At 36.5% G+C, this 26180-nt stretch overlaps 1 protein-coding gene and 2 pseudogenes across 2 annotated transcripts; 2 read left to right on the plus strand and 1 right to left on the minus strand.

Moving 5' to 3' along the window:
• Window positions 1–894: 894 nt before the first annotated feature.
• LOC146406213 (olfactory receptor 5AR1-like) lies at window positions 895–1818 on the minus strand (annotated as a pseudogene).
• An 8547-nt stretch (window positions 1819–10365) lies between these two features.
• LOC146406214 (olfactory receptor 5AP2-like) lies at window positions 10366–14054 on the plus strand. 2 transcript variants are annotated; one of them, XM_085002870.1, is made up of 2 exons: window positions 10366–10377; window positions 13134–14054. In XM_085002870.1, the coding sequence occupies exons 1-2, from the start codon at window positions 10366–10368 to the stop codon at window positions 14052–14054; spliced, it is 933 nt and encodes a 310-aa protein (XP_084858996.1). The 2 variants fall into 2 exon arrangements, with proteins under 2 accessions (XP_084858996.1, XP_084858992.1); XM_085002866.1 differs by lacking the exon at window positions 10366–10377 and having other exon boundaries at window positions 13101–14054.
• A 4524-nt stretch (window positions 14055–18578) lies between these two features.
• Window positions 18579–19516, plus strand: LOC146406215 (olfactory receptor 5AP2-like; annotated as a pseudogene).
• The last annotated feature ends 6664 nt before the right edge of the window (window positions 19517–26180 follow it).

Raw genomic sequence — 26180 nt, forward strand, 5'->3', positions numbered from 1 at the left:
AACTCTTCAGTATTTAGGATTGACTTGGAGGATATTATGCTTAATGAAATAAGTCAGACAGAAAAGCAAATACTGTATGATATCACTTATATGTGGACTCTAAAAAAAAACTAGTAAATAAAGCAAAAATTATTATGTATAAAATAAATGTTACATGGATATGTTGTACAGCAAAGGAAATATAGCTAATATTTTATAATAATTATAAATGGCATATAACATTTAAAACTTTTCAATCACTATGTTGTACACTTGAAACTTACATAATATGGTACATCAACCATACTTCAATTTAAAAAGAAAGAACTTAAGATTGAGTCAGCAAGTAGTTGGTAATTCCAGTAGTGTTTATTGGAAAGTTTTTTTATTCTCTATCTTCTGCCACTAACCTTCTGCCCCTATCGTTTACCTGTGATAATAAAATATTTTCAATTTTTGTTATCATTGAGGTTGCAATACTCATATCAGACAAAATTGACTTTAAAACAAAATACATAAAGAAAGACAAAGAAGGACACTCTTTAATGATTAAGGGATCCATCCAAGGAGAGGATGTGACTATCGTCAACGTACATACCCCAAATACAGGAGATCCCAGATACATACAACAAATACTAACAGACATAAATGGAGAAATTGATGGGAATACAATCATAGTAGGAGACTTTAATACCCCACTCACACCAATGGACAGATCCTCTAGGCAGAAAACCAATAAAGCAACAGAGATCTTGAAGGAAACAATAGAAAAGTTAGACTAAATTGATATCTTCAGGACACTACATCCAAAAAAAGCAGAATACACATTCTTCTCAACTGCACATGGAACATTCTCAAGAATCAACCACATATTGTGACACAAGGCTAACCTCAACAAATTTAGGATCATAGAAATTATCTCAAGTATATTTTTCCAATTAATTTTCTGAAAGCAGCTTTCACATCCTTGTTCCGTAAACTGTAGATCAAAGGATTCAACATCGGGATGATAATAGTGTAGAACATGGAGGCCCACTTGTCATGATGCAGGGAGTAGCTGGATGTTGGCCTCAGGTACATAAACATGACTGTGCCATTAAAAAGTGTGAAGCCAGTGAGGTGAGACCCACAGGCGGAGAAAGCCTTTAGGTGGCCTTCAGCTGAGCACATCTTGATATTTGCAATGAGGATGAAGGCATAAGAGATAAAAATGATGAGGATGGTACTGAATTCAGTGAAGCCATACAGACAGAAGAGCAAAATCTCACTGATGTGGGTGTCTGAGCAAGAGAGGGCTGAGAGTGGTGGGATTTTGCAGAAGTGGTTGATGATATTGGAACCATAGTAACTCAAACTGAAGGTGAGGGAAGTGTGGGCTACTAAACTCACCAGACCAGCCAGGTAGAAACCCAGCATGAGAGCCAAGCAGACTCACTTGGACATGAGAGTGCTGTAGTGGAGGGGTCGACAGATGGCCACAAAGCGGTCATAGGCCATGGCAACCAGGATGTAGCACTCAGCATCCACCAAACCTACAACAAAAGCAAACTGGGTGGCACAGCTGGAGAAGGAGATAACTTTGCATTTTGTTAGGAAGTCAGCCAGCATCCTGGGGGCAATAGCTGAGAAGTAACCCAGGTCAACAAAGGAGAGGAAAAAATACATGGGTGTATGCAGCTGAGTGGCTGTTATCATCAGGATAATCATACCCACATTTCCCACTTCATTGACCGGGTAGACTAAGAGGAAGATCACGAAAAAGATGATCTGGAGCTGAGGGTCTTGAGTGATGCTCGTAAAGATAAACTCAGTCACCATCGAGTGGTTTTATTTATCCATCTTTTCCATTTATGTGTGCTTGGATTTGGATAATTGTTTGGGGTGATTCTTAAAAATCCTCCCAGTAATTAGAGTCAATGACTGACCAATAGAGTAACTCGAATGACTTTGCAGAAGACAGTGGTCACATGTCTTCACCAGGAACCCAGTAGAAATAGGACAAGATGTTGGTGTTTTAGGAATGGCAAATTCTGCTTCACCAAAGACCTTGGTGCTCTGAAATCATTTGTCACATGGTACCAAATGTTTGACCTGATCTGTGCAATTATCTGCCTAATTAATTACTGAAGAAGAGCACTTTTGAGTGTGCCTTATTCTTTCTAAAACAAAGCAGATAATGACTAAACATTAACCCTCATTGCAGATAGGCACAAAAAGAAAAATGAACGTTTAACAGATGTGTAACATATCTTGATGTGTAACCTCTCTCTCTTTCTCACACACACAGACACACACAGACACACACACACACACACACACACAAAGTGAAATACTTGGAGAAGAGGGTGAGCATTATTACAATGAGTAGTGGATAAGAATACATTTTAAAAAGCCAAGAGTTACTTACTGAATGTTAACTATACGCCAGCATTGTTAGCACTTCCACACACTACATAATTTCATCCTCACATAGCTCTATGAAACAGGTACCAACATTATCTCCATCTTATATCTGAAAAGAACAGACAATCAACAGCCAGTAAGTAGCAGATCTGGGTCAGTCTGACTCTAGAGTCCTCTTCACTTTATTGTCTTATGTGTATATGCAATTTGATGGAGGTTACATATCCTTATTTTTGTGCCAGCTTTTCTTTCTCCTGTCTTGCCTATTATGCACTGACTCAGAATTAACCCTTTGATTTCCCTGATCTTTAGAAGCACTGAGAAGTTTGGTATGGGTTATAATCAGGATGAAGACATAGCTGTGTCTTTAGGCAATTCCATCACTCACGTAGCCAACAGATTGTCGCACAGCTTGATTCAAGGATCTTTCTCTCAGAGAAACAGAGAAAGTGTTACCCAGCTCTGTGGACACACAGAAGCATGTATTTGGTCATCTTTTGTCTCTTTGGTTGGATAGATATTTGATCCACTGAAGAATTTTCAGGAGGAAGTGTGCAAAACCATAGTAAACCAAACCAAAACATGATATAATTTAGAAATAAGTAGCATCCTCTACCAAAACCTGAAAGGAGAAGTCAGACTTTATCTATTGTAATTGGTTTACTGCTTAAGAACAAAATCGGATATCAGAAAGCAGAAAGAATGCATCATTCATGGGGCTGTGGACGTTCATAATATATTATCTAAAATCATAGGGTGGTTGAAAGTAGTGTTCCATCTTCTAGTTTATGTATAGACACAGGCAACTGCAGCAAAGAAGGTGTCCTATAAACAAACAATCAATAACTTATATATGTAAAAAAGTATATAAATGTAAAATAACTTTTACTTTCAAGTTTATAATTTGAAAGTAAGTATGTTTACTCCTATTGAACTCATCCATAATACGCCGGGAATGTTTTCATTGTTTCATACATTAGGTCAATTAAGAAACAATGAAAAAATAAACCTTGGAGAAATTATTTGAAAAAATATAATTCTCATAAGAATGTGTACCCACAATGCAGGAAGAAAAACCCTTTAAAATTTAATAATAAGAAAACAAACAACCCAAAAGAAATAGGCAAATGTTTGAATAGACACTTCAACAAAGAGGTATATGACTGACAAATAAATGTATGAAAATGCTCTAATTATTTGCATTAGGGTCATACAAATTAAAACCACAAGGTGATATTACTACACATCTATTAGAATGGTTAAAGTGAAAAATATGGGCCATATTGAGTAATGACAAGGAAGGGAGGAACTGGGAATTTCATCACTGTTGGTGGGAAGTGTACAACCATTTTGGAAAATACCTTGGCAGCATACAATTAAACATACAAATATCTACAGTACGGTCCAGCTGTTCCAAAAAAACCTGGGAGCAATCTAAATGCCCATCCATGTGTGGCAGGATAAATACATTTTAATATGTCCAAAAAATGGAAACCTACCCAACAATTAAAAATAACCCACTGTTGATATTTGAAACGTGATGTATGAAACTCAAAGTAATTAAGCAGAGAGAAAACAACCAGATAAAAAGAGTACATCTTATATGATTTTACTTATAAAAATTTAGAAACTACATGCCAAGTAATAGTGAATCTAGTGATGAGATAATGACTGGGGAGAGGTGTGTGTGAAAAGGAGAAGGAAGGAGGGACTAGCGGGGGCATGAGAAACTCTTGGGGGGTGATGTATTTGTTTGCTATGTTGATGTGATGATGCTTTAGTGATATATATATATAAACATTAAATTTTTACTTTACATATATACAGTTTATTGTATATCACTTATACATCAATAAAGCTATTATTATACTTATTATATTATTATACTTATTATACATCAATAAAGCTGTCTCAGTGAGTTTGTTGTAGAATCATTGACTGAATCAGGAGCTGCAAATTTCAACTATACTGCTGTGTTCATCCCGCCTCCAAGCCCACTGCTTTACACAGGAATATAAAAATAACCCACCATGAAATAGCATAAACGATCTACTCTAGCCCTTCTCTTTTTCAGGTTACTCTCCCGGTTTAGCAAGAGAAAAAATAATCCTGTTGTTGACCCCAGGAGGACTCAATTATTCCAACCTCACAATTTTGTAGATGAAGAAACAGACATCAGGCATGAAATGCAAATATGATATTCAACTGTAGCATTTAGAGGGGTGTGCGATGTCTGGTAAGAACACAGCATGAGAGTTAGGACTTATCTGTGTCCAGGTACGTGCTGGCCAACTCATTTCCCTCAATTGGAAAATGTGATTAGAAAATCATTCTTTCCTCCATTATAGATTCAGTGGTCCAGTTAAATAAAGAAGCATATGAGAAGGGGTCTCACTGATCATAAAGCACCTTGCTTGTTCTCAATTATAAAGATCGGACAAATGCAGGTTTTGCCACTTTCTGCTATTGATGGCTATCATTCAACTTATCTTCTCAGAGTCTTGGTTTTTCATTTTTTTAAATTAAAAACTTTGTGCAAGAATAGAATATACATACATATATATTCTTTCTCTCTCTGATGTTTAGTTCAGTGACTGTTATGTGATAATTTATTTATGCATTTGGCAGTTGTGTGTAAGTGAAGATGATTTAACTCAATAGATGAGCGTACATTCAAAATTCCCAGAAAAAACAGAAAGATTTAATGCTTATTCCATAAAAGTGATGTATTATGGACTGCCTTAACATTTAGGGAAGGTGTGATTTTAATGGTACAGCATTTCTATTGAACAATTAAACAGGTAGAGATGAGGCTATAAAATTAGGGCTGATTAAAACAAAAGAAAAAGAAAACCTATGTTTTTCTTTTTAGTCTCTTGTAACTAAAGTACAAATGATTGGACTCTTGAAATGGCAGAATAGTGAGTAAATAAGAACATTCCATAATTAACAATAAACTCCAATATTTAAAAAATACCATCAAAATACTGTCTTCCAGAAGCAAATTAAAGTCAAACATATTTTAGATTTCTATGTTATCACCTGTTTTTGCATATTTATATGTAAAGAATACTGGGGTAAGGCCACGGAATCCTGGATGTGGTCCCCTTTCTCCAACTAATTAATTATTTGAACTTGATGAATTGCTGTGTGATATGCAGCTTCCTTATCTGTGAAATGAATGGGGCAGAGAATGCAAACTCAATTCTAGCATTTTTTAAAATCTGACTTAGAGTGAGACACCTTAAAACCTAACAAATGGTCTATTTCTCTTTTTGAAATTTTAAGATGGGATGAACCTGGGGCCAAGGAAATCCATGCCCAAAGGCACACTGGGTTGTATAACGCTCCACTCCCAATAGGCCACATCTCTTTCTCTTTCTGTCCCAAATTCTCATCTGTCTTTCACTTTCTGGGGCCAAGTTGAATGTTTCCTCTTCTCTTACTGGGTTATACTGGACAAATACTCTGAGGAGAATCCACAGATGGTCAGTCACTCTAGTGGTTGTCTCTGAGTCTCCTGCTCAGTCCACCTTTGCTTCTGTTTGCTGGAAATATTTAAGTTGCAGAATCACAAATTATCCTCAGAGAAAATGTGATGACATTACTTCTGCACTCACAGGAGGCCTAACAATTTGATGAACCATCATCCCCTAAGGGATTTTACTCTCTATTTCTTCAGCTTTAATGATAAAAGAAGGGAACACAGGGGAATTCTTTTCTGCTCTTCTAGTTCTGATGGTTGAGTCAATAATGAGTGCTGTGCATGCACTTTTTTTTTTTTTTTTTACAATCCCATTGCTGTCTTCCTGGTATGATTTTGATGGCAATTTAGAAAGGTCCGTTTGCTAATACCTGAAGCCCTTTCAAACCAGATGCTACTTTCAGTGTTATATGGAGTGACCATATTTACACTGTATTTTAATCTGAGAGAATCTAGCATTGTGACTAAACTCAAAGTAACAAAAAACAAAAAAAAAAAAACAAATCTAAACAAAATGTATGTATCTGAAAATTAACGAAAAAAATCAATGAGATTCATCTTTTTTGAAAGCCTAGTTTGGTGGATAGGAAAAGGAACAAGTGAGGCTCTAGGAAATTAATAATTTTTGCTTAAAAATATTTATTCACCAGAGACTCTTCAGGGCACTTTCTGTATATGATCCATTGGATTTTCTGTTGATAATATTATTGCCCCAACTTAGGATGAAGTGAATGACTTATTGATATATAAGTAAAGTGCGTGAGTGAAGACTGTTTGACTTTTCCAGGAAGCACAATTAGTAGTTTCAGAATGAAAACACTCACCTATTTAAGTCTGACAAGGTCGCCATTCATAGGTCAAAGATTCCTACTCCAGGAAGAGATCTAGGGTAGCTTACCAAACATTGTTGTTTCTTTCTTTGTGTGTGTGTGTGCTTTTTAGGGCCTCATCTGCAACACATGGAGGTTCCCAGGCTAGGGGTCTAATCGGAACTGTAGCTGCTGGCCTACGCCAGAGCCACAGCAACACCAGATCTGAGCTGCATGTATGACCTACACCACAGTTCACAGCAACGCTGGATCCTTAACCCACTGAAGGAGCCCAAGGATTGAACCTGAAATCTCATGGTTACTAGTTGGATTCATTTCCACTGCACCATGATGGGAACTCTCATTATTGTTTCTTATCCCATGATAAATATTTGTAAGGAAAACAGGATGAAAAACATGATTAAGGAGATCCTACTGTGGCATGATGGGATTAAGCACACCTCTGTAGCATCAGGACACAGATTTGACCTCCAGCCCAGCACACTAGGTTAAAAGATCTGGCATTGCTATAACTGCAGTGTAGGTCACAGCTGTGGTTCAGATCTGAAACCTGGCCAGGGAACCCTAGAAGCTGTGGGGTGGCCAAAAAAAGAAGGAAAAATGATTAAGTTGGTAAAAATTACATGCTTTAATTTTTTTTTAATTTTAAGAGATAGCATAAAAATTTTTTCAGCTTTTCCATTATATAAAGTAAAAGGCAAATGAGCAATTATAAGGGTCTCACTGCCTACACGGCCTGCATTTTTAAAAAATGTATTACAGTTGATTTACTATGTTCTGTCAATTTCTGCTATACAGCAAAGTGACCCAGTTTTATAGACACACATGTGCACACACTCTTTTTCTCATATTATCTTCCATTATGTTCTATCACAAGTGACTGGATAGAGTTTCCTTGCTATAGAGTAGGACCTCATTTCTTATCCATTCTAAGTGTGGTATTTGCATCTACCAAGCCAAAATTCCCAGTCCACCCAGCTCCCTCCCGTGGTAACCACAAATCTTCTCTTCATGTCTGTGCATCTATTCCTGTTCTTAGATAGGTTCATCTGTGCCATATATTAGATTCCCCCCATATGTGATAGCATATGGTATTTGTATTTCTCTTTCTAGCTTACCCCCACAGTATGAGAATCTCTAGTTCCATTCATGTTGCTGCAAGTGGCATTATTTTGTTCATTTTATGGCTGAGTAGTATTCCATTGTGTGTATATACCGAATCTTCTTAATCCATTCACCCGTCAATGGACATTTAGGTAGTTTCCACGTCTTGGCTATTGTGAATAGTGCCACAGTGAACATAGGGTTGCATCCATATTTTTGAATGAGAGTTTTGTCCAGATATATGCCCAGGAGTGGGATTGCTGGATCACATGGTAGTTCTGTATTTAATTTTCTAAGGAAACTCCATCTTGTTTTCTACAGTGGTTGTACTAATTGACATTCTTGCCAAGAGTGTAGGAAAAGCCTCCTAATTTGGAAATGCTGTTTGATCTGAGAAGAATTTTCATTCTAGAAGAAAAAAAGATTCAAAAATAAAATAAAATAATACAATATTTGTAATATATATATATTTTTACCTTTTTAAAATTAAAGTATACTGGATTTAAAATGTGCCAATTTCTGATGTAATAGCTTTTCAGGTTTTTTAACTTTCAGCCTATGTGTGTCCTTAAAGAGCTTTTAGACAGAATATAGTTGGATATTGTCTTTAAATCTAGCTTCTTTAATTTTATTTTTAAATCTCATTTTATAATGAAAAGTTAATTTCTAATAACATTTACATATTCTATTATTAATAATATTTGTTTTCAAGTCAGATTTCAATTCAAAATAAATATTATTCTCTCTTTTATCCAGCTGAATAATACTCCCTTTCATGGATATACCATTGTTTATTTATCAAGTATCCTTTTGATATACATTTGAGTTCATTTTGGTCTTTTGTTATTGGAAGAAAGAAATCTGACAATAAATAGCTTAGTGCACATTTTTTTCCTACTTTTACAAGCACATCACCTAAGTGGGTTCTGAGGAGTGGGATTGTTGAGTCATAGGGGAATTTAATATGAAATTTTGCTAAATATTCCAATTTTTCCCAGGCAATGTAAAGGAGTGCTTGTTTCCTTACAGTTGATAAATACATCCTCAATGTTTGCAAATTATGTTTCAAACTGTGTGTTGATTGGAGCCTACTCTATTTTCCCTCCAATGTACTAACATAAAAAAGCAAAGGTTTAATATTTAACAAAATAATGCAAATATTGTCTGAATTGCTAGAGGTAAAGCAACACATCTTTTAAATGTTTATATCCCTTAGTATTTAGTGAAAATTTCAGTGATTACATTGATTGAGAGATGAACTTATTAGTGTGTCTTCTTAAAGATAGACAATGTAAATGATCATAAGATATTGGTCTTTGTTTCAGACTCTGCATCTCTTATATGGAAGATATATTCAGGCAATGGGAAATCTTGTACATCTCTCTCTAGGCTACATAGGCTGATAATAATTTCTTACTCGGGACTGTTAGGAGTCAGAGTGGGGAAAACATCTATCTACGATCATTGGATGCAACAGTTCACATTCATTTAATTATCTGCAGAGTCATCCCATGGGGTATATATCTATATTCTCACATAGAAATGAACAAGCCAAGGCCCAATTGGATTTTATGCATTATCTGAAGTCACACAATTGGTGAGATACAGAGCCAGGACTGAAATCTAAGACAATCCTTGTTCTGGCTACATCCTTGCACCTCCTGCAATTAGTCCCCCACCATGATTCAGGCAGGATAACTTATATGTGCCCAAAGTACTTACACAAGGCAAGGCCAGAAGTGGAACTAAAGTGCTCTTTTTTGGAGACTTTAAATATTCCCAAGGGGACCACCACTGACTGTCAGGAAGGGACAAGAAAAAGATGTTTAATAGTGGTTAGGAATATGGGACTGAAAATTCTTTCTCTGCTGGGAATTGAGCCCAGCTGTCTTGAGGGTAAAGGAGAGAAATATGAAAGGGACATGTAATTTCTTTAGTTCCATAGAGAAATAAAACCAGTGGAATAAAATGAAGTGACATGAGGGATGTAGTCCCCAGAGACCAAAGAACAAATAAAATATCCTGTTTAAAATAAGATGAGATGCTTCTTCTAGCCTCTGGACTAGGGATTCCACGATTCGAAATAGCTGGAAAAAAATATTGCAGCTGCACTGCAGCAACATACTCTATATTTTGAAATGTATTTTACATTTTAACAGATTGAGGTACTTACCTTTAAGGAAAATAAAGAAGGATTCAGTCTCTGCTGAATTCAAGATAAACACTCTTATTACAGGGAAGGTATAAAGTGTTGCAGTTTTCTTATCTCTGTAACAAATGGTGTTTTAAGTCTCTTCCACCTGAGCCTACTGCTTAACCTGGGAGAATTATAGTGGAAATCTTCTCTAAGAATATTTTAGTTTTTATTTTTCCTGATTTTCTCTTTTTGGTGAATTTAGGCACTGGACAAGAACAAGCAAAGGAATCAAATAGAAGTCAAGCAGTTAAGAATGGTAAGAGAATATATTGAAGGTTCTGTCCATGTAAGTTACTAACCTGAAGAAAAATTCACAATCCTGTTAATTTTTCCAATCACCTTTACACCCAAAGTTCCAAGGGCACTGAATGGCTAAGAAAGTATGTTAAATAAATACTCTGTCCATTTTTATCAATACATGATCTGTTAGCCATTAGGAGAAATATAAAGGGCACTAAATAATATGATTTTAAGGTCTTTTTAAATACCAGTAGTCTCAGGAAATCTCACTATTATTTCCACAAACTCTTAGAAATTGACAACCAAGATGGAAAATCTCTGGACTAGGGTGTTGACTGTGAAATTTCAGAATGAGAACTGAAAGTTTCATTAACTGGAAATAAATTAGACCTCCATAGGCTATCTCTGGGATTCTGGACAAGTCACCGACCTTCTGCTCCTTCCATTTCCCATGTGCAAAAAATAGTTATAATACTGTTTATCTCATACAATTTAAATAAAATCCTGCAGCAAAAATCTTAACACAGTGCTTGCAAAGCATAGGGAGCGCTCAATACATCTTGGGACCTTGTTGTTTTTATTCATCATTGCCTTTGCATGTCTAGCACACATACAAAAATGTCTCAGGCATTTTATTCCTTTTATTATTTCTGATAGGAAAGGACTCTCAGGGAAAGTTTCTGGTTGAAGATGAGAGGAAAAATCCATTCCTCCTTTTAATTCCTTCCAGAGATGCTTATCTTTGAAGTTTAAAGAGAAAGTTTAGTCCAAGGAAGAGGACCAGGGATATACATCTGTCCAGTGAAATCAGAAGAGAGGCAATGCAGTGTTGGGGAAGTAATAATGTGGCCTCCAGAGACCTAGGTTCTGGCTTGGATTCACCATGGATTATCTCGGAAAGCCCTACATTTCACTGACCTGTTTAGATAATCTTATTAATATAATCAAAAGATAATCTTATTAATGCTCTTGAACTTGTACTTGCTTATTTTCTTCACTGATTTGTGGCAAGCCTAGATAAGATAAATGGGTATAATGACACTTTGAGGGTATTTTAATACTGTATAAAAATGCCAGGTTTTATTGCTGGTTAGGATTTTGAGGCCCTGTCCCACTGGAAACTAGGTGAAGCAGAGCATGAATAGGCACTTTTGTATACTTGTGTGCAGCAGTGTCTGTGATAATGGAACAGTTGCTGCCCACCCTTCTTCCCAACTGTGCTTAATAACTCCTTTAACTCCAATATTAGCATAGGTGTTGGGTTGCTTTGATCTGTGTTTCGATTTTAGATAGCATCAAATAACTTCCTGCTGTGAATGATAAAGAATTCAACACTTTGAGCTATAAGTTGCCAGCTGGATTAGAACCATTTTCACTACTGTTTAATAATCTGAAGTCATGGATGAAGTAGAGAATTGGAGTGGAAGTGGAGAAGATCTCCACTGGGGTTGTTGCCTAAACTTTAACTTGGAAGATCTAGGTTGGACATCTATTCTGAATTTTCTTTTTGCCTTCTTTCCTCTCCTCCACTCCTTCCTTCCCTCCCTCCCTCATTTCTTTCTTTCTTTCCTTCTTTCTTTCCTTCTTTCTTCCTTCCTTCCTTTCTTTCTTTTTCTTTCCTTTCATGATTTTGTTTTGTCTTTTTAGGGCCACACCTGTGGCATGTGGAAGTTCCCAGGCTAGGGGTCCAATTGGAGCTACAGCTGCCAGCCTATGCCACAGCAACACCAGATCGGAGCTGCATCTGTGACCTACACCATAGCTCACAGCAATGCCGGATCTTCAACCCACTGAGCGAGGCCAAGGAATGAACCCACAACCTCATGGTTCCTAGTCAGAATTGTTTCCACTGTGCCACGACAGGAACTAAATCCCTTCCTTCCTTCCTTCCTTCCTTCCTCCCTCTCTTCCTTCCTTTCTTCCTTTCTTTCTATCTTTTCTTCTGTCTTCTTTTCTTTTGTCCTAGATTTCACTTCATTACATGTTGCAGGGAGTGGATTTTATTTCCATTTAGATGATCTGGTGTTAAATTATTCCCCAGATTGAATATGGTAGCTAGAATATTCCTCTTGCTGATGGTGATATCTCTTTGTTCTGTCATGATCCTGTGAATCCAAGAGTTAGGAGCTTTCACTGCTATGGCTTGTTCTTACTGCTTTTGACTGGGATGTCTACTCATTCTCACAGTGTGATTCTCTAAATATTGGAGGGAATTATTCAAAATGCTCAATATTTAACTGATTTTTTTTCTGTAAATGCTGATGTTGGAAAATGTGAATAGGGTTGGAACCATGCTAGCTGTAAGGGGTATCCTATCTCTTGGCTTGGCCAACAATTTTTAAAATTCCCCCCACCCCCATGAAACCAAACTCTTTTTTATTGTTTGGCATTGCTGATTAGTTTTATTGACTTTCAATATTTTTCACTCATGCCGTTAATACTGTAGAGGAACAGTCAGGGGCCTGAATTCATTTGGACATTTTTCTCTAGAAGTTGTGTCTAAAAGGGTATGCATTTATTTATTTTTCATTATTTATTTATCATAAATAATGACAAAATACTTCTTCAGGATAGGTTTCTGTAATTACCCAATAAATAGTTCATGCTAGAAGTGATCTTAGTTAAGAGCTATTAAGTCACTCTTCTGAAAATCATTTGCTAGTGGGCAGCACACATAGAGCTCAACAGTCTTTCATGTATTTTTACTTGACATCAAGTCTAATACACATTTTAATAAGGTTTTCACGTTGCACACTTCTGTTAGAATTTGAATGTGTACATGTCAGCAAAAATATGTTAATAGCTCTGTCATGTATTCATCTGACCAAATGGATGCTCTATCTTCTTTCTTATTGTAGCTCGAATGATCAGATATACCAAAGATGTCCAAGGCAAGAATCAAACAGAGGTGACAGAATTTATTCTCTTAGGACTCTCAGACAATTCAGATCTACAAGTTGTCCTCTTTGGATTGTTTCTAATAATCTATATGACCACCATGGTGGGTAACTTGGGGATGGTTTTGTTAATTAAGATTGATCCCTGTCTTCACACCCCCATGTATTTCTTTCTCAGCAGCCTTTCCTTTGTTGATGCCTCTTACTCCTCTTCTGTCACTCCTAAGATGCTGGTGAACCTTGTCGCTGAGAGCAAGGCCATTTCTTTTAAAGGGTGTGCTGCCCAGTTCTATTTCTTTGGCTCCTTCTTGGGGACTGAATGCTTCCTGTTAGCCATGATGGCATATGACCGCTATGCAGCCATTTGGAATCCCCTGCTCTATCCTGTTCTCATGTCTGGGAGAATTTGCTTCTTGCTAGTAGCTACCTCATTCCTAACAGGCTTTGGGAATGCAGCCATACACACAGGAATGACTTTCAGATTGTCTTTTTGTGGTTCCAATAAGATTAATCATTTCTACTGTGATACTCCCCCCCTGCTCAAACTCTCTTGCTCTGACACCCACATCAACAGCATTGTGATCATGGCTTTCTCCAGTTTTATTGTTATAACCTGTGTTATGATTGTCCTCATTTCCTACCTGTGCATCCTCATTGCCATCTTGAGGATTCCCTCCCTAGAGGGCAGACACAAAGCCTTCTCCACCTGTGCCTCTCACCTCATGGCTGTCACCATACTCTTTGGGACAATTCTCTTCATGTACTTGCGTCCTACATCCAGCTATTCAATGGAACAGGACAAGATTGTCTCTGTTTTTTATACAGTAGTGATCCCTATGCTAAATCCTCTCATCTACAGTGTGAAAAATAAGGATGTGAAAGAGGCCCTAAAGAAGGTTTTACATAAACAGATATTGTAAAAATCCATGTTATCCATCATCTTGTTATGGAAGAAGAAAATGTTTTCATGTTAACTGTATTGTCTACGTGCTTATGCTGTTTTTCTATGTTAAAGTAGATTGTTTAAAATGAGGTATACTGATGTGGGGAGTTCATTTCAAGAAGTAATTATTCAGTAATTCCTTATTAAATAAACAGTAATGGTTTACAATTATTAAAAAATAAAATAAGTTGTACTTCTTAATCTTCTGGTGTCTTAAATGTGTATCCATGGGCTAGAGGATCAATAAACACAGTTGGGGAAGAAGTGCCTGGTAAAGTATCAAACTACTTGGAATTGGCAGTCCTGAGTCTAAGACTCTATTTCAATATTTTTGTTTTTTTACACTCTGTTTTATTATAAATACATATATATAATAAATGTGTGTATGTGTGTATATATGTATATATATGTGTGTATGTATATATATCTATATCTATATATCTATGTCTATATTTATATATATGTTAGTGTTTGATTAGATCTGGGCAAACAGACTCTGTCACGAGACATGTTTCTACAATATTTTCTTAGCCTCTTTTCTGAAAATTCCATCTTGTCCTGCTTTACTTTACCCCATCTTCCTGCTTGGAAAACAGTTGCAGTGCAGGTAAATGACTTAAGCTTAAGAACAAAGACCTAAAGGTAAAAGTTATTCATAGGGTCAGCTGAATGAGGACTTAATCAGTTGGTCTAGGCCCGCAGTTTGCACAGCATGATACGTCCACTTAAGAATAAAAGAAAGAGGAGCCTCATGGCCCCAAGGGGTTTATGAGGGGTCTTTAGCAGGATATGCATTAGCAAGGAGAACTGAGGTGCAAACCTAGGCACACCGTCTGCAGAATCACAATGGTGATTCTCTAGATGCTATGCATAGATAGCTCATGCCAAGCTTCCTCAAATGTTAATGATTGTTAAATGCCTAAAGGTCAGAATAAAAGCTTAATCAGCAACCGGCTATGTGACTTAAAATAACTAAAAAAAAAACCCCTATATCCTGTGATATTAGCTTGGTATAAAAGAGGTATGTTGGTGCTGGACAAAGCCAACCTCTGGATGAGGTGGGCCAGGTGCTGGTTTGGAGGTGCCATCCATGGTAAAAGGTTTGGGTGAGCTGGTCCTCTGGGTAATGCTGGGGCAAGGTGTGTATCAGCTAGATTGATGGACAGTGACAGAGATGATGTCTGCCAGTACTGGGCCAGGTAGGTGGAAGAAGAGAAAAACAAAAGGTGCCCATCAGGGCTTTCATTCCTAGAGAAAGTTTCACCAGATACCAATCCCTTTAGCACAAGTCCTAAAATGAATCAAGGAGTCTCCTCATACAACTCAGGAGCTTTCATTCTTTTACCTCTGTAAAAGATGGTGATATTATGTGCAAGCCCTTCCAGAGTGTAGTATCTGTTTCCCATAGCACTCTGGTTTCCAAAGCCAGATGTTATGGAGGCTCATGTTCCTGGTGCAGATCCCCAAAGCTGGGGAACCTGACGCAAGTCTCAGACCTCTCTCCCCTCAGAGAGGATCTCTGAGGTTATGATATCCCTCCTACTTGTAACTTTCCACACTGGCAGTGTGAATAAACAAGATTGATTTTGATTACTCTACCAGTACCACGGATACTTCCACCACATAAAACAAATTCACTCCTTATTTGTTGAATGAATGAATTAATGCAGTGAGATTCATATTCTAATAGAAATAAGTGAGGATTACATTTTAAGTGGAATTCTGAAATTGAAGGAAGGACCTAATAAGTCCTGTTCCACTTTTTTCAATTTGATGTGCAATGGATTCTGAAGACTATCAAAGAGATTTTGCCTTTCTCTAATTTCTAAGTTATCCTCCAGGGTATGAATGGCTCACTAGGGAAAATGCAGTTCAATTATCTCAGTGAAAAATAAGTGGATGTTTTAATTTTGGACTAGCTTATATCAAGCTTTGTATTTTTTAGTGTTTTGTAGAGATGATTACCTCTCAAGAGCACTGTCACAACTATAATAGGCTGAACCTCTGCCTCAGATTCAGAAGCAGCATTTTCTACTATTTGTTGAATTAATTAACCATGTCTTAATGGTGTCATAGCTGAATTCTTTATGCCACTTCTATTTTCATTGAAGCTATAAATTTCACATTGCAAGGAAGAAAACTCATATTCCTCCAAAAACCGATAAATAAAACTAGACTAAAATAATAAATACTACTACTTCCAGTGAATATTTCTTAAAGGCAAAAGGTAAGATGATTTAATTTATCTTAAGTGTTTGAATATAGAAAGTTTTCAAGAGGATTCAAAAAACATTCAAGTAATTAAGACTAAATTTCTTAAATGTAATATGTCTGAAACATTTAATTTAATATTGCCAACTAAACAAACATGGATTTTTCTAGAAGCAAGGGTTAATAACAGATGATAATTTTATACAATACTCCACACATGCATACACCATATATATGTATACATGCATATATGTGTGCATATATGTATATATGTGTGTTTTTGTGTGTGTATAAAGTTTGGATATTTAATTAATTTCATGAAGAAAGAGTGCCAAAATACTTGGCATATTTAATGTTCTCTGCAGGGCATTAAATAAAATTATTTTGTACAATTAAATGCACAGATAGAGAAAATACTTCAATATTCAGCCTTTATCTGCATATATATGTACATTTATGTAAGATTCTATACATCATATAGAATATAATTCCCATTTCTGTCAATTTATATGTTTGTTAATATATATGAATATTTCATATGTATGCATAAGGTAGAGCTCTACAAAATGGCTGCACGATTTTAAAGGTAGCATTTTACAGGAAAGGATTTTGGCTGATTTTAGAGATAGAAAGATAACTTAAAGGGCTATTGCAATAATCTAGATGGAAAGATGATGTGTGCTTGAGGCTTCCTATCGGAATAGAGGTGGTTGGAGGTGGTTGGCTTGTCGATATAGTTATTTTGAAGGTAGAGACAACACAACAATCTGATAGACTGGTTACAGAGTGTGTGAGAAAGAAAAGAGAACAATTTTTCTAATATCTATTTGTTTGTATTTAGTTTTATCTGAACAAATGGGAGTAGAGAGTTGTCATTTACTTGAGATAGGGAATGTTATGTTTTGAAAAAAATTAAAGGACCAAATAAGTTGTGGGTCATGTTGAGTCACTATCAAGTAGTGACTCAACATGAAGATGTAAATAAGCAGTTGAATTATAAGCCAAATTTGGAGAAAAGATCAGGATTGGAGATATAAATTCAGAAGTCATAAGTGTATAGATAGTATTTGAAGTCATGAGGCTGAACAAGATCACCAAGGTGGAGTGTAAACAGAACAGCAAGGAGGATCAAGAAGTGAGTAGCTCTGAGCTACTCTAACCTTCAGAGTCAAAGAAAAGAAGAGGGACAAACAAAGATTGAGAAGAAGCAATCCCTACAATAGGAGGAAACCTCAGACTGGTGTCTGAGTAGTGAGATAAAAAAGTTTTTCAAGGTGTAGTTAGCAATGAACTCTGCTAAATGTTATTAATAGATCAAAAAGATGAGGACTGAGAATTGACCACTGAATTCGGCAATGTAACGACCCCTGATGACTTTGATAGGAGCAATTTCTGTGGAGTGATGAATGAAAGCTTGATTAGACTGGGTTTAATAGAAAACAGAAGAAACGGAACTGTATACAGCAAGTGTATTCAGTTGTATCATACATTTCACTGCCAAGGGGAATACAAAGAAATTAGATAATCATGAAGTCAGGAACAAGGGAGGAGGAGATAAAGGTTGGGAAGTAGAGTAGGATATAGACGAATGGGGTTGATTATGAAAGACCACACACACACACACACACACACACATATTTAATTGCCACATCTGTGGTATATGGAAGTTCCTAAGCCAGGGGTCAAATCGGAGCTGGAGCTGAGGCCACAGCCACAGCCACAGCAACAGTGGATCTAAGCCACATATGTGACCTATTCCATAGCTTGTGGCAATGCCATATCCTTAACCCACTGAGTAAGTCCAGGGATCAAACCCACATCCTCACAGAGACAATGCTGTGTCCTTATCCCACTGAGCCACAATGGAAACTCCTAAATATTCATTTTTAAATAAAATAGTTTACTGAGTTTACTTAAGAAATCTGTTTTATTCTGTTGCAGTTTTGCAGAAAAATGAAAGAGAAGGAAAGAAAGAAAGAAAGAAAGAAAGAAAGAAAGAAAGAAAGAAAGAAAGAAAGAAAGAAAGAAAGAAAGGGAAAGAAAGAAAGAAAGAAAGAAAGGAAGAAAGAAAGAAAGAAAGAAAGAAAGAAAGAAAGAAAGAAAGAAAGAAAGAAAGAGAAAGAAAGAGAGAAAGAAAGAAGTTTAGTACACACATTCCTAGGCCATTTTGGAAGAGATCTTACTTAGAGCAGAAAATTAATTGTTTGATTTTCTTGGTATTTTTTGTAAAATTTATTTCCTTGGGTTCTGTCTTATCTCCACAAGTGAATCATCCATTCTGAGACAAGGTATGTGCATCTATTCATCAGTGACTGAATTCATTTTCCTGGGGTTTAGCGATCATCCAGAGCCACAGTGTCTTCTTTTTATGGCACTTCTACTCATCTATATGATCACTGTGTTTCAAAATCTTGGCATGATCCTAATAATCAAGATTGACTCACATCTTCACACTCCAATGTACTTTTTCCTCAGTACCTTGTCCCTCATTGACTTCTGTTATTCTTCTGTCATTACCCCTAATATGCTGGTGAATTTCTGGGTGAAGAACCCCATCATTTCATGTAGTGCATGTGCCACTCAATTCTTCTTTTTTGGTTCTTTTGCTGGCATTGAGGGCTTCCTGTTGACCATGATGGCCTATGACTGTTATGCAGCCATTTTAAGCCTCTTCTTTACACAGTCACTATGTCCCCCTATCTTAATGTCCCGCTGGTGCTGACCACGTATCTTGCAGGCTTTATAAATGCTGCCATTCACACTGGCCTTACCTTCCAACAGTCATTCTGCCATTTAAATGTCATCAACCACTTTTTCTGTGACACGCCACTGCTCCTGAAACTCTCTTGTTCTGACACACGTGTCAATGAAATTGTCATTTTTGCTTTTGACAGTTTTAATGAACTGAGTTGCCTTCTGACTATTCTCATTTCATATCTCTACATCCTCACTGTGATCTTGAAGATCAGTTCTGCTGAGCGGAGGCACAAAGCCTTCTCCACCTGTGCTTCCCACTTGGTGGGGGTCACCATCTTCTTTGGCACAATCCTGTTCATTTATCTCTGCCCCAGCTCCAGTTATGCGATGGACCAAGACAAAGTGGTGTCCGTATTTTACACGGTGGTCATCCCCATGTTAAATCCTCTTATCTACAGTCTGAGAGACAAAGAGGTTAAAACCTCCTTAGGTAAAATTTTTAAAACAACCTCTTTTTGCTTCTGTATTTAGAATGATTAAAGCCTGGGGTTTTAGGACTCTGGGGGAACTTAGAAATGACAAAATCCACCTTCATGTACTCTGGCTCCATATCATTCTGCTACAAAGTTCTGATAGTGGAATTTGACCAAATGTCTCAGACATCCTGGAGAATATTGTTGCTCTGTATAAATCCCACTTACTCCATAGAACCTATATACTTGAAAATAAACATATATCACATTTCAACTCCCTGCTTGGAGGCATAAAACCCAATACAGGCATACACCTTGGAGATACTCTGGGTTCAATTCCAGATCAAAGCAGCAAAGTAAGCATCATAATACAGCAAGTTACAGAATGGCATATATATATATATATATATATATATATATATATATAGATGTATGTGTGTGTGTGTGTGTGTGTGCGTTGTGTGTATATATGATATATATGGCATTATATATTATATATATATATGGTTTTTCAATGCATGTAGAAGTTACATCCTCATTGTACTATAGTTTATTAAGTACACAATAGCATTATGTCTAAAAACTAATGTATATACCCTAATTAAAAATGCTTTATTGCTAGAAGATACTAACTTCATCTGAGCATTCAAAAGTCATAATCTTTTTGCTAGAGGAGGGTCTTTCCTCAATGTTGATGCTGACTGACCAGGGTGGCAGTTGCTGAATGTTGAGTGGGCAATTTCTTAAAATGAGACAATAATGGGAGTTCTTGTCATGGCTCAGCAGTTAATGAACCTGACTAGCATCCATGAGGATGCAGGTTTGATCCCTGGCCTCACTCAGTGGGTTAAGGATCCAGCGTTGCCATGAGCTGTGGTGTAGGTCACAGACATGGCTCAGATTCAGAGTTGCTGTGGCTCTGGTGTAGGCCAGTGGCCAGAGCTCCAATTGGACCCTTAGTCTGGGAACTTCCATATGCCACGGGTGTGGCCCTAAAAAAATCAAAAGGAAAAAAAGCGAGAGAGACAATAATGAAGTTTGCCCATCAACTGATCATTCTTTCACAAACAATTTCTTTGATGCAAGCAATGCTATTCCATAGTATTTTACCCACATTAGAACTTCTTTTAAGGAGTTCCCATCATGGCTTAGTGATAATGAACCCAACTAGTATCTACGAGGACATGGGTTTGATCTCTGGCCTTGCTCATTGGGTTAAGGATCCAATTTTGCCATAAGCTGTGGTGTAGGTCACAGATGTGGCTTGGAACTCATGTTGCTGTGGCTTGGGCATAGGCCGGAAGCTACCAATTTGACTCCTAGCCAGAAATTTCATACGCTGTGGGTGCAGCCCTAAAAAGACAAACAAACAAACAAACAAAAGAAGAACCTCTTTTAAACTGGGGTCATTCCTCTCAACCTGCCAGTACTTCATCAATTAATTTTATATTATATTCTAAATTCTTTATTATCATTTCAATAGTCTTCACAGCAGCTTCACCAGTAGGTTATCCCTCAAGAAACCACTTTCTGTGCTCATCTATAGAAGCAGCTCCTCCACTGTTAAAGTTTGATCATGATATTTCAGCAATTCAGTCACATCTTCAGGCCCACTTCTAATTCTAGTTTTCTTGCTATTCCACCACATCTGCAGTTATTTTCTCCACTAAAATCATAGGCCCCTCAAAGTCATCTAAAAATGTTTTTCCAAACTCTCATTAATATTGATATTTCGACATCTTGTCCTGGATCATGAAGGTTCTTAGTGACATACAGAATAGTGAATCCTTTCTATAAGGTTTTTAATTTGTTTCGCCAAGATCCATCAGATGAATCACTACTTATGACTACTGTAGTCCTACAAAACCTATTTCTTAAATAAAGACTTGAAATTCAAATGATTCTTTGATTCATGGACTACAGAATGGATGTTGTGTTAGCAGGCATAGGACAACATTAATATTATTGTACATCTTGATCAGAGCTCTTTGATGAACATGTGGATCATTGATGAGTAATCATATTTTTATTAAAGGTATTTTTTTTAATGAGCAGTAGTTCTCAATAGCTGGCTTAAAATATTCAGTAAACTATGTTGTAAATAAATGTGCTGTTTTCCAGGCTTCATTGTTTCAGGTAGAGTAGATTTAGTATACTTTTTAAGGACCCTAGAGTTTTCAGAATGGTAAACCAGCATCGGCTTCAATTTAAAGTCATGAGCTGCAATAGCCTCTATTGAAGAAGTCAACATATCCTTTGAAATTTTAAGGTAAATACTTCTCTCTAGCCATGAAAATCCTAGATGGCATCTTCTTCCAATTTCAGACTCTTTCATTTACAATGAAAATCTGTGGTTTAGTGTAGACATTTTTATTATCTTAGCTAGATATTCTGAATCTAAGGTTACTATAAGGTTAATGATCAGCTTAATTCCAATGTCATTGTGTCTCAGATAATAGATAAGCCCTAGTAGAGGAAGAGAGGGAACAAGTAGTCAGTGTGCCAGTCAGATCACGCAAAACATTTATTAAGTTCATTCTCTTATATGGACACAGCTTGCGATGTACAAAAAAAATTTAGAGTTTTGGGGCACCAAAACTGTGTCCATCAAAGACCACTGATCACGGATTACCATAACAACTGTACGAACAGTGAAAAAAAAGGAAATAATGTGAGAATTACCAATATGTGACACATATTTTTCCTAGTTCATGTCTTGTTTTTTCATTATTGTAACATTACTTTTGAAGAATACAAATGAGTGAAATTTTCATGTTTTGACACTTGGTGACATGAAACATGTAATTTTTTGTTTCATGATTAATGATTCTCCTGTCCTTCATAAGACAGATTTGTTACTTCAAGATCATGCTACCTCCCCCCACCCACCCCCAGAGGACTTGTAGACTTATTTATTTTTCATCTTTCTTTGTGGGGGGGTTGAACCTGGGACATATGGAAGTCTCCAGGCTAGAGGTGGAATTGGAGCTGTAGCTGCCCACCTACACCAAAGCTCACTGCAATGTGGGATCCTTAAACCACTGAGCAAGGCCACAGGTTGAATCCTCATCTTCATGGATATTAGGTGGGTTTTCCGCTGAGCCACAGTGGGAATTCCAGACTTATAGACTTAGGAATCACATTTCAATGTATGATTCACATCAAGTTAATTTTGGAGTATTAGGTTATGATATGATATAAAGATGGAAATTAAAATTTTCTATACAGATACTCAATTGTCCCAGTAGTATTCTTCATTGAAATACATTTGTGCATTTGTTCTAAAACCCACTTACCATATATAAATGGATATATTTATGGTACTCTATTCTGTATCATTAATCTCTTAGCCTTGGTTCCACACATTGTTTTGAGTACTGTACTTTCTTATTGACACTTAACATGAGGTAGTATATATCCTTAAATTTTTCTTCTCAAAATTTTTTTGGCTAACCCAAGTCTTCTTTTATATATTATATATTTTAGAGTCAGTTATAGATTAAAAACATAAGCTGTTCAAATGTTGACTGAACCAGTGTTAAAACTATTAATCAATTTAGGAAGACTTGGCAACATAAAAATATTGAAGATTCCAATCCACAAGTGAGAAATATCTCTCCATTATTAAGGTCATCTTTAATTTCTTTCTACATTTATTTTGCAGTTTTCTGTATGTACCCCTTGCAGTTTTTTAGCAAATCATTTCTATCTAGTTTATGCTTTATTTTCTTTTTTTCTTACTCCATGAATTTATTACATTTGTAATTGTACAATGATCATCACAATCCACTTTTATAGGATTTCCATCCCACGATCACACTAGTTTATGCCTCTGCTGTTAAAACAAAATAATATTGAAAATATTTTCCAACTGTGCTTTGCTTTCATATTATAATGTAATAATCTATGTATATTGATTTTATAATGATATGACCTTCCAAAATATACTCTTAACTTTTCTTTTGCACATTAAAAAAATTTTCAGGGGTACAAAATGATTCAATATTAGTTTATATTGTAAAATGATTACCAAAATGTCTAGTTAATATTCCTTTTGCATATACTAAAAAGAAGATTCTAACATCATGGGCTCTAAGAATAACATAACTTTTATTTTTTCTTTCTAGTTAGCATAACTTTATGGAACATATTAGAACTTCCAGTAAAATGCTGAACATGCTACAACTTTAACAAAATAGACAATTAAATAATCACAGAAAGACAAGTAAAAAAACTAACAATGTTAGGGTGGCATTTCTAATTATCTGACTCTTATGATGTTTATGTATCTAAAGTCAACAGGTATTCATTTAGCAGACACACGTAAGTGTTTATAGAGAATCATTGAAGCTTTCTGATGAGAATATTATTATTTTACATATTAAAATTCCAAATTCTTCCATCCATATTCTCTTCCCATCATAATATTTTTTATTATTGATATATATTTTATTTTATTTTATTTCTATTTTTTTGATTTTCCCACTGTACAGCAAGGGGAAGAAGTTATCCTTACATGTATACATTACAATTACAGTTTTTCCCCCACCCTTTCTTCTGTTGCAACATGAGTATCTAGACATAGTTCTCACTGCTATTCAGCAGGATCTCCTTGTAAATGTATTCCAAGTTGTGTCTGATAAGCCCAAGCTCCCGATCCCTCCCACTCCCTCCCCCCCCATCAGGCAGTCACAAGACTCTTCTCCAAGTCTATGATTTTCTTTTCTGAGGAGATGTTCATTTGTGCTGGATATTAGATTCCAGTTATAAGTGATATCATATGGTATTTGTCTTTGTCTTTCTGGCTCATTTCACTCAGGATGAGAGTCTCTAGTTCCATCCATGTTGCTGCAAGTGGCATTATGTCATTCTTTTTATGGCTGAGTAGTATTCCATTGTGTATATATACCACTTCTTCCAAATCCAATCATCTGTCGATGGACATTTGGGTTGTTTCCATGTCCTGGCTATTGTGAATAGGGCTGCAATGAACATGCAGGTGCATGTGTCTCTTTTAAGTAGAGTTTTACCCGGATAGATGCCCAAGAGTGGGATTGCGGGGTCATACGGAAGTTCTATGTATAGATTTCTAAGGTATCTCCAAACTGTTCTCCATAGTGGCTGTACCAGTTTACCTTCCGACCAACAGTGCAGGAGGGTTCCCTTTTCTCCACAGCCCCTCCAGAATTTGTTTGTGGATTTATTAATGATGGCCATTCTGACTGGTGTGAGGTGGTGTCTCATGGTAGTTTTGATTTGCATTTCACTCATGATCAGTGATGATGAGCATTTTTTCATGTGTTTGCTGGCTATCTGCATATCTTCCTTGGAGAAATGTCTATTCAGGTCTTTTGCCCATTTTTCCATTGATTGATTGGCATTTTTGTTGTTGAGTTGTATAAGATGCTTGTATATTCTAGAGATTAAGCCCTTGTCGGTTGCATCGTTTGAAACTATTTTCTCTCATTCTGAAAGTTGTCTTTTTGGTTTCTTTTGGGTTTCCTTTGCTGTGCAAAAGCTTTTCAGTTTGATTAGGTCCCATGGGTTTATTTTTGCTCTAATTTCTATTGTTTTGGGAGACTGACCTGAGAAAATATTCATGATGTTGATGTCAGAGAGTGTTTTCCTCTAGGAGCTTGATGGTGTCCTGTCGTATATTTAAGTCTTTCAGCCATTTGGAGCTTATGTTTGTGCATGGTGTGAGGGTGTGTTCTCGTTTCATTGCTTTGCATGTAGCTGTCCAGGTTTCCCAGCAATGCCTGCTGAATAGACTTTCTTTTTCCCATTTTATGTCTTGCCTCCCTGGTCAAAGATTAATTGACCAAAGGTGTCAGGGTTTATTTCCGGGTTCTCTATATTCTGTTCCATTGGTCTGTCTGTCTGTTTTGATATGAGTACCACACTGTTTTGATTACTGTGGCTTTGTAGTATTTCTTGAAGTCTGGGCGAGTTATGCCTCCTGCTTGGTTTTTGTTTCTCAGGATTGCTTTGGCGATTCTGGGTCTTTTGTTGTTCCATATAAATGTTTGGATTGTTTGTTCTAGTTCTGTGAAAAATGTCATGGGTCATTTGATAGAGATTGCACTGAATCTGTAGTTTGCTTTGGGTAGTATGGCCATTTTTACAATATGGATTTTCCCAATCCAGGAACATGGAATATCTTTCCATTTCTTTCCATCTTCTTTGATTTCTTTGATTAAAGTTTTATAGTTCTCGGCATATAGGTCCTTTATCTCCTTGGTCAGGTGTATTCCGAGGTATTTGATTTTGTGAGGTACAATTTTAAAAGGTATCGTGTTTTTGTATTCCTTTTCTAATATTTCATTGCTGGTATACAGAAATGCGACTGAGTTCTTATACCCTGCTACTTTGCTGAATTTATAAATCAGTTCAAGTAGTTTTGGGGTTGAGTCTTAGGGTTTTCTATGTATCTGCATACAGTGACAGTTTTATCTCTTCTCTTCCTATATGGATGCCTTTTATTTCTTTTGTTTGTCTAATTGCTGTGGCTAGGACTTCCAAAAGTTATGTTGAAGAGCAGTGGTGAGAGTGGGCATCCCTGTCTTGTTCCAGATTTGAGTGAGAAGGCTTTCAGTTTTTCCCCATTGAGGATTATATTTGCTGTGGGTTTATCATAAATGGCTTTGGTTATATTTCGGAATGTTCCCTCTATACCCACTTTGGTGAGGGTCTTGATCATGAATGGATGTTAGATTTTGTCA

The sequence above is a fragment of the Sus scrofa genome, chromosome 1, assembly GCF_054392235.1.
Source record: "Sus scrofa isolate SSC_HxYL_T2T_F1_AM1 chromosome 1, Sscrofa_HxYL_maternal_Yorkshire_Landrace_v2.0, whole genome shotgun sequence".
NCBI lineage: Eukaryota > Metazoa > Chordata > Mammalia > Artiodactyla > Suidae > Sus > Sus scrofa.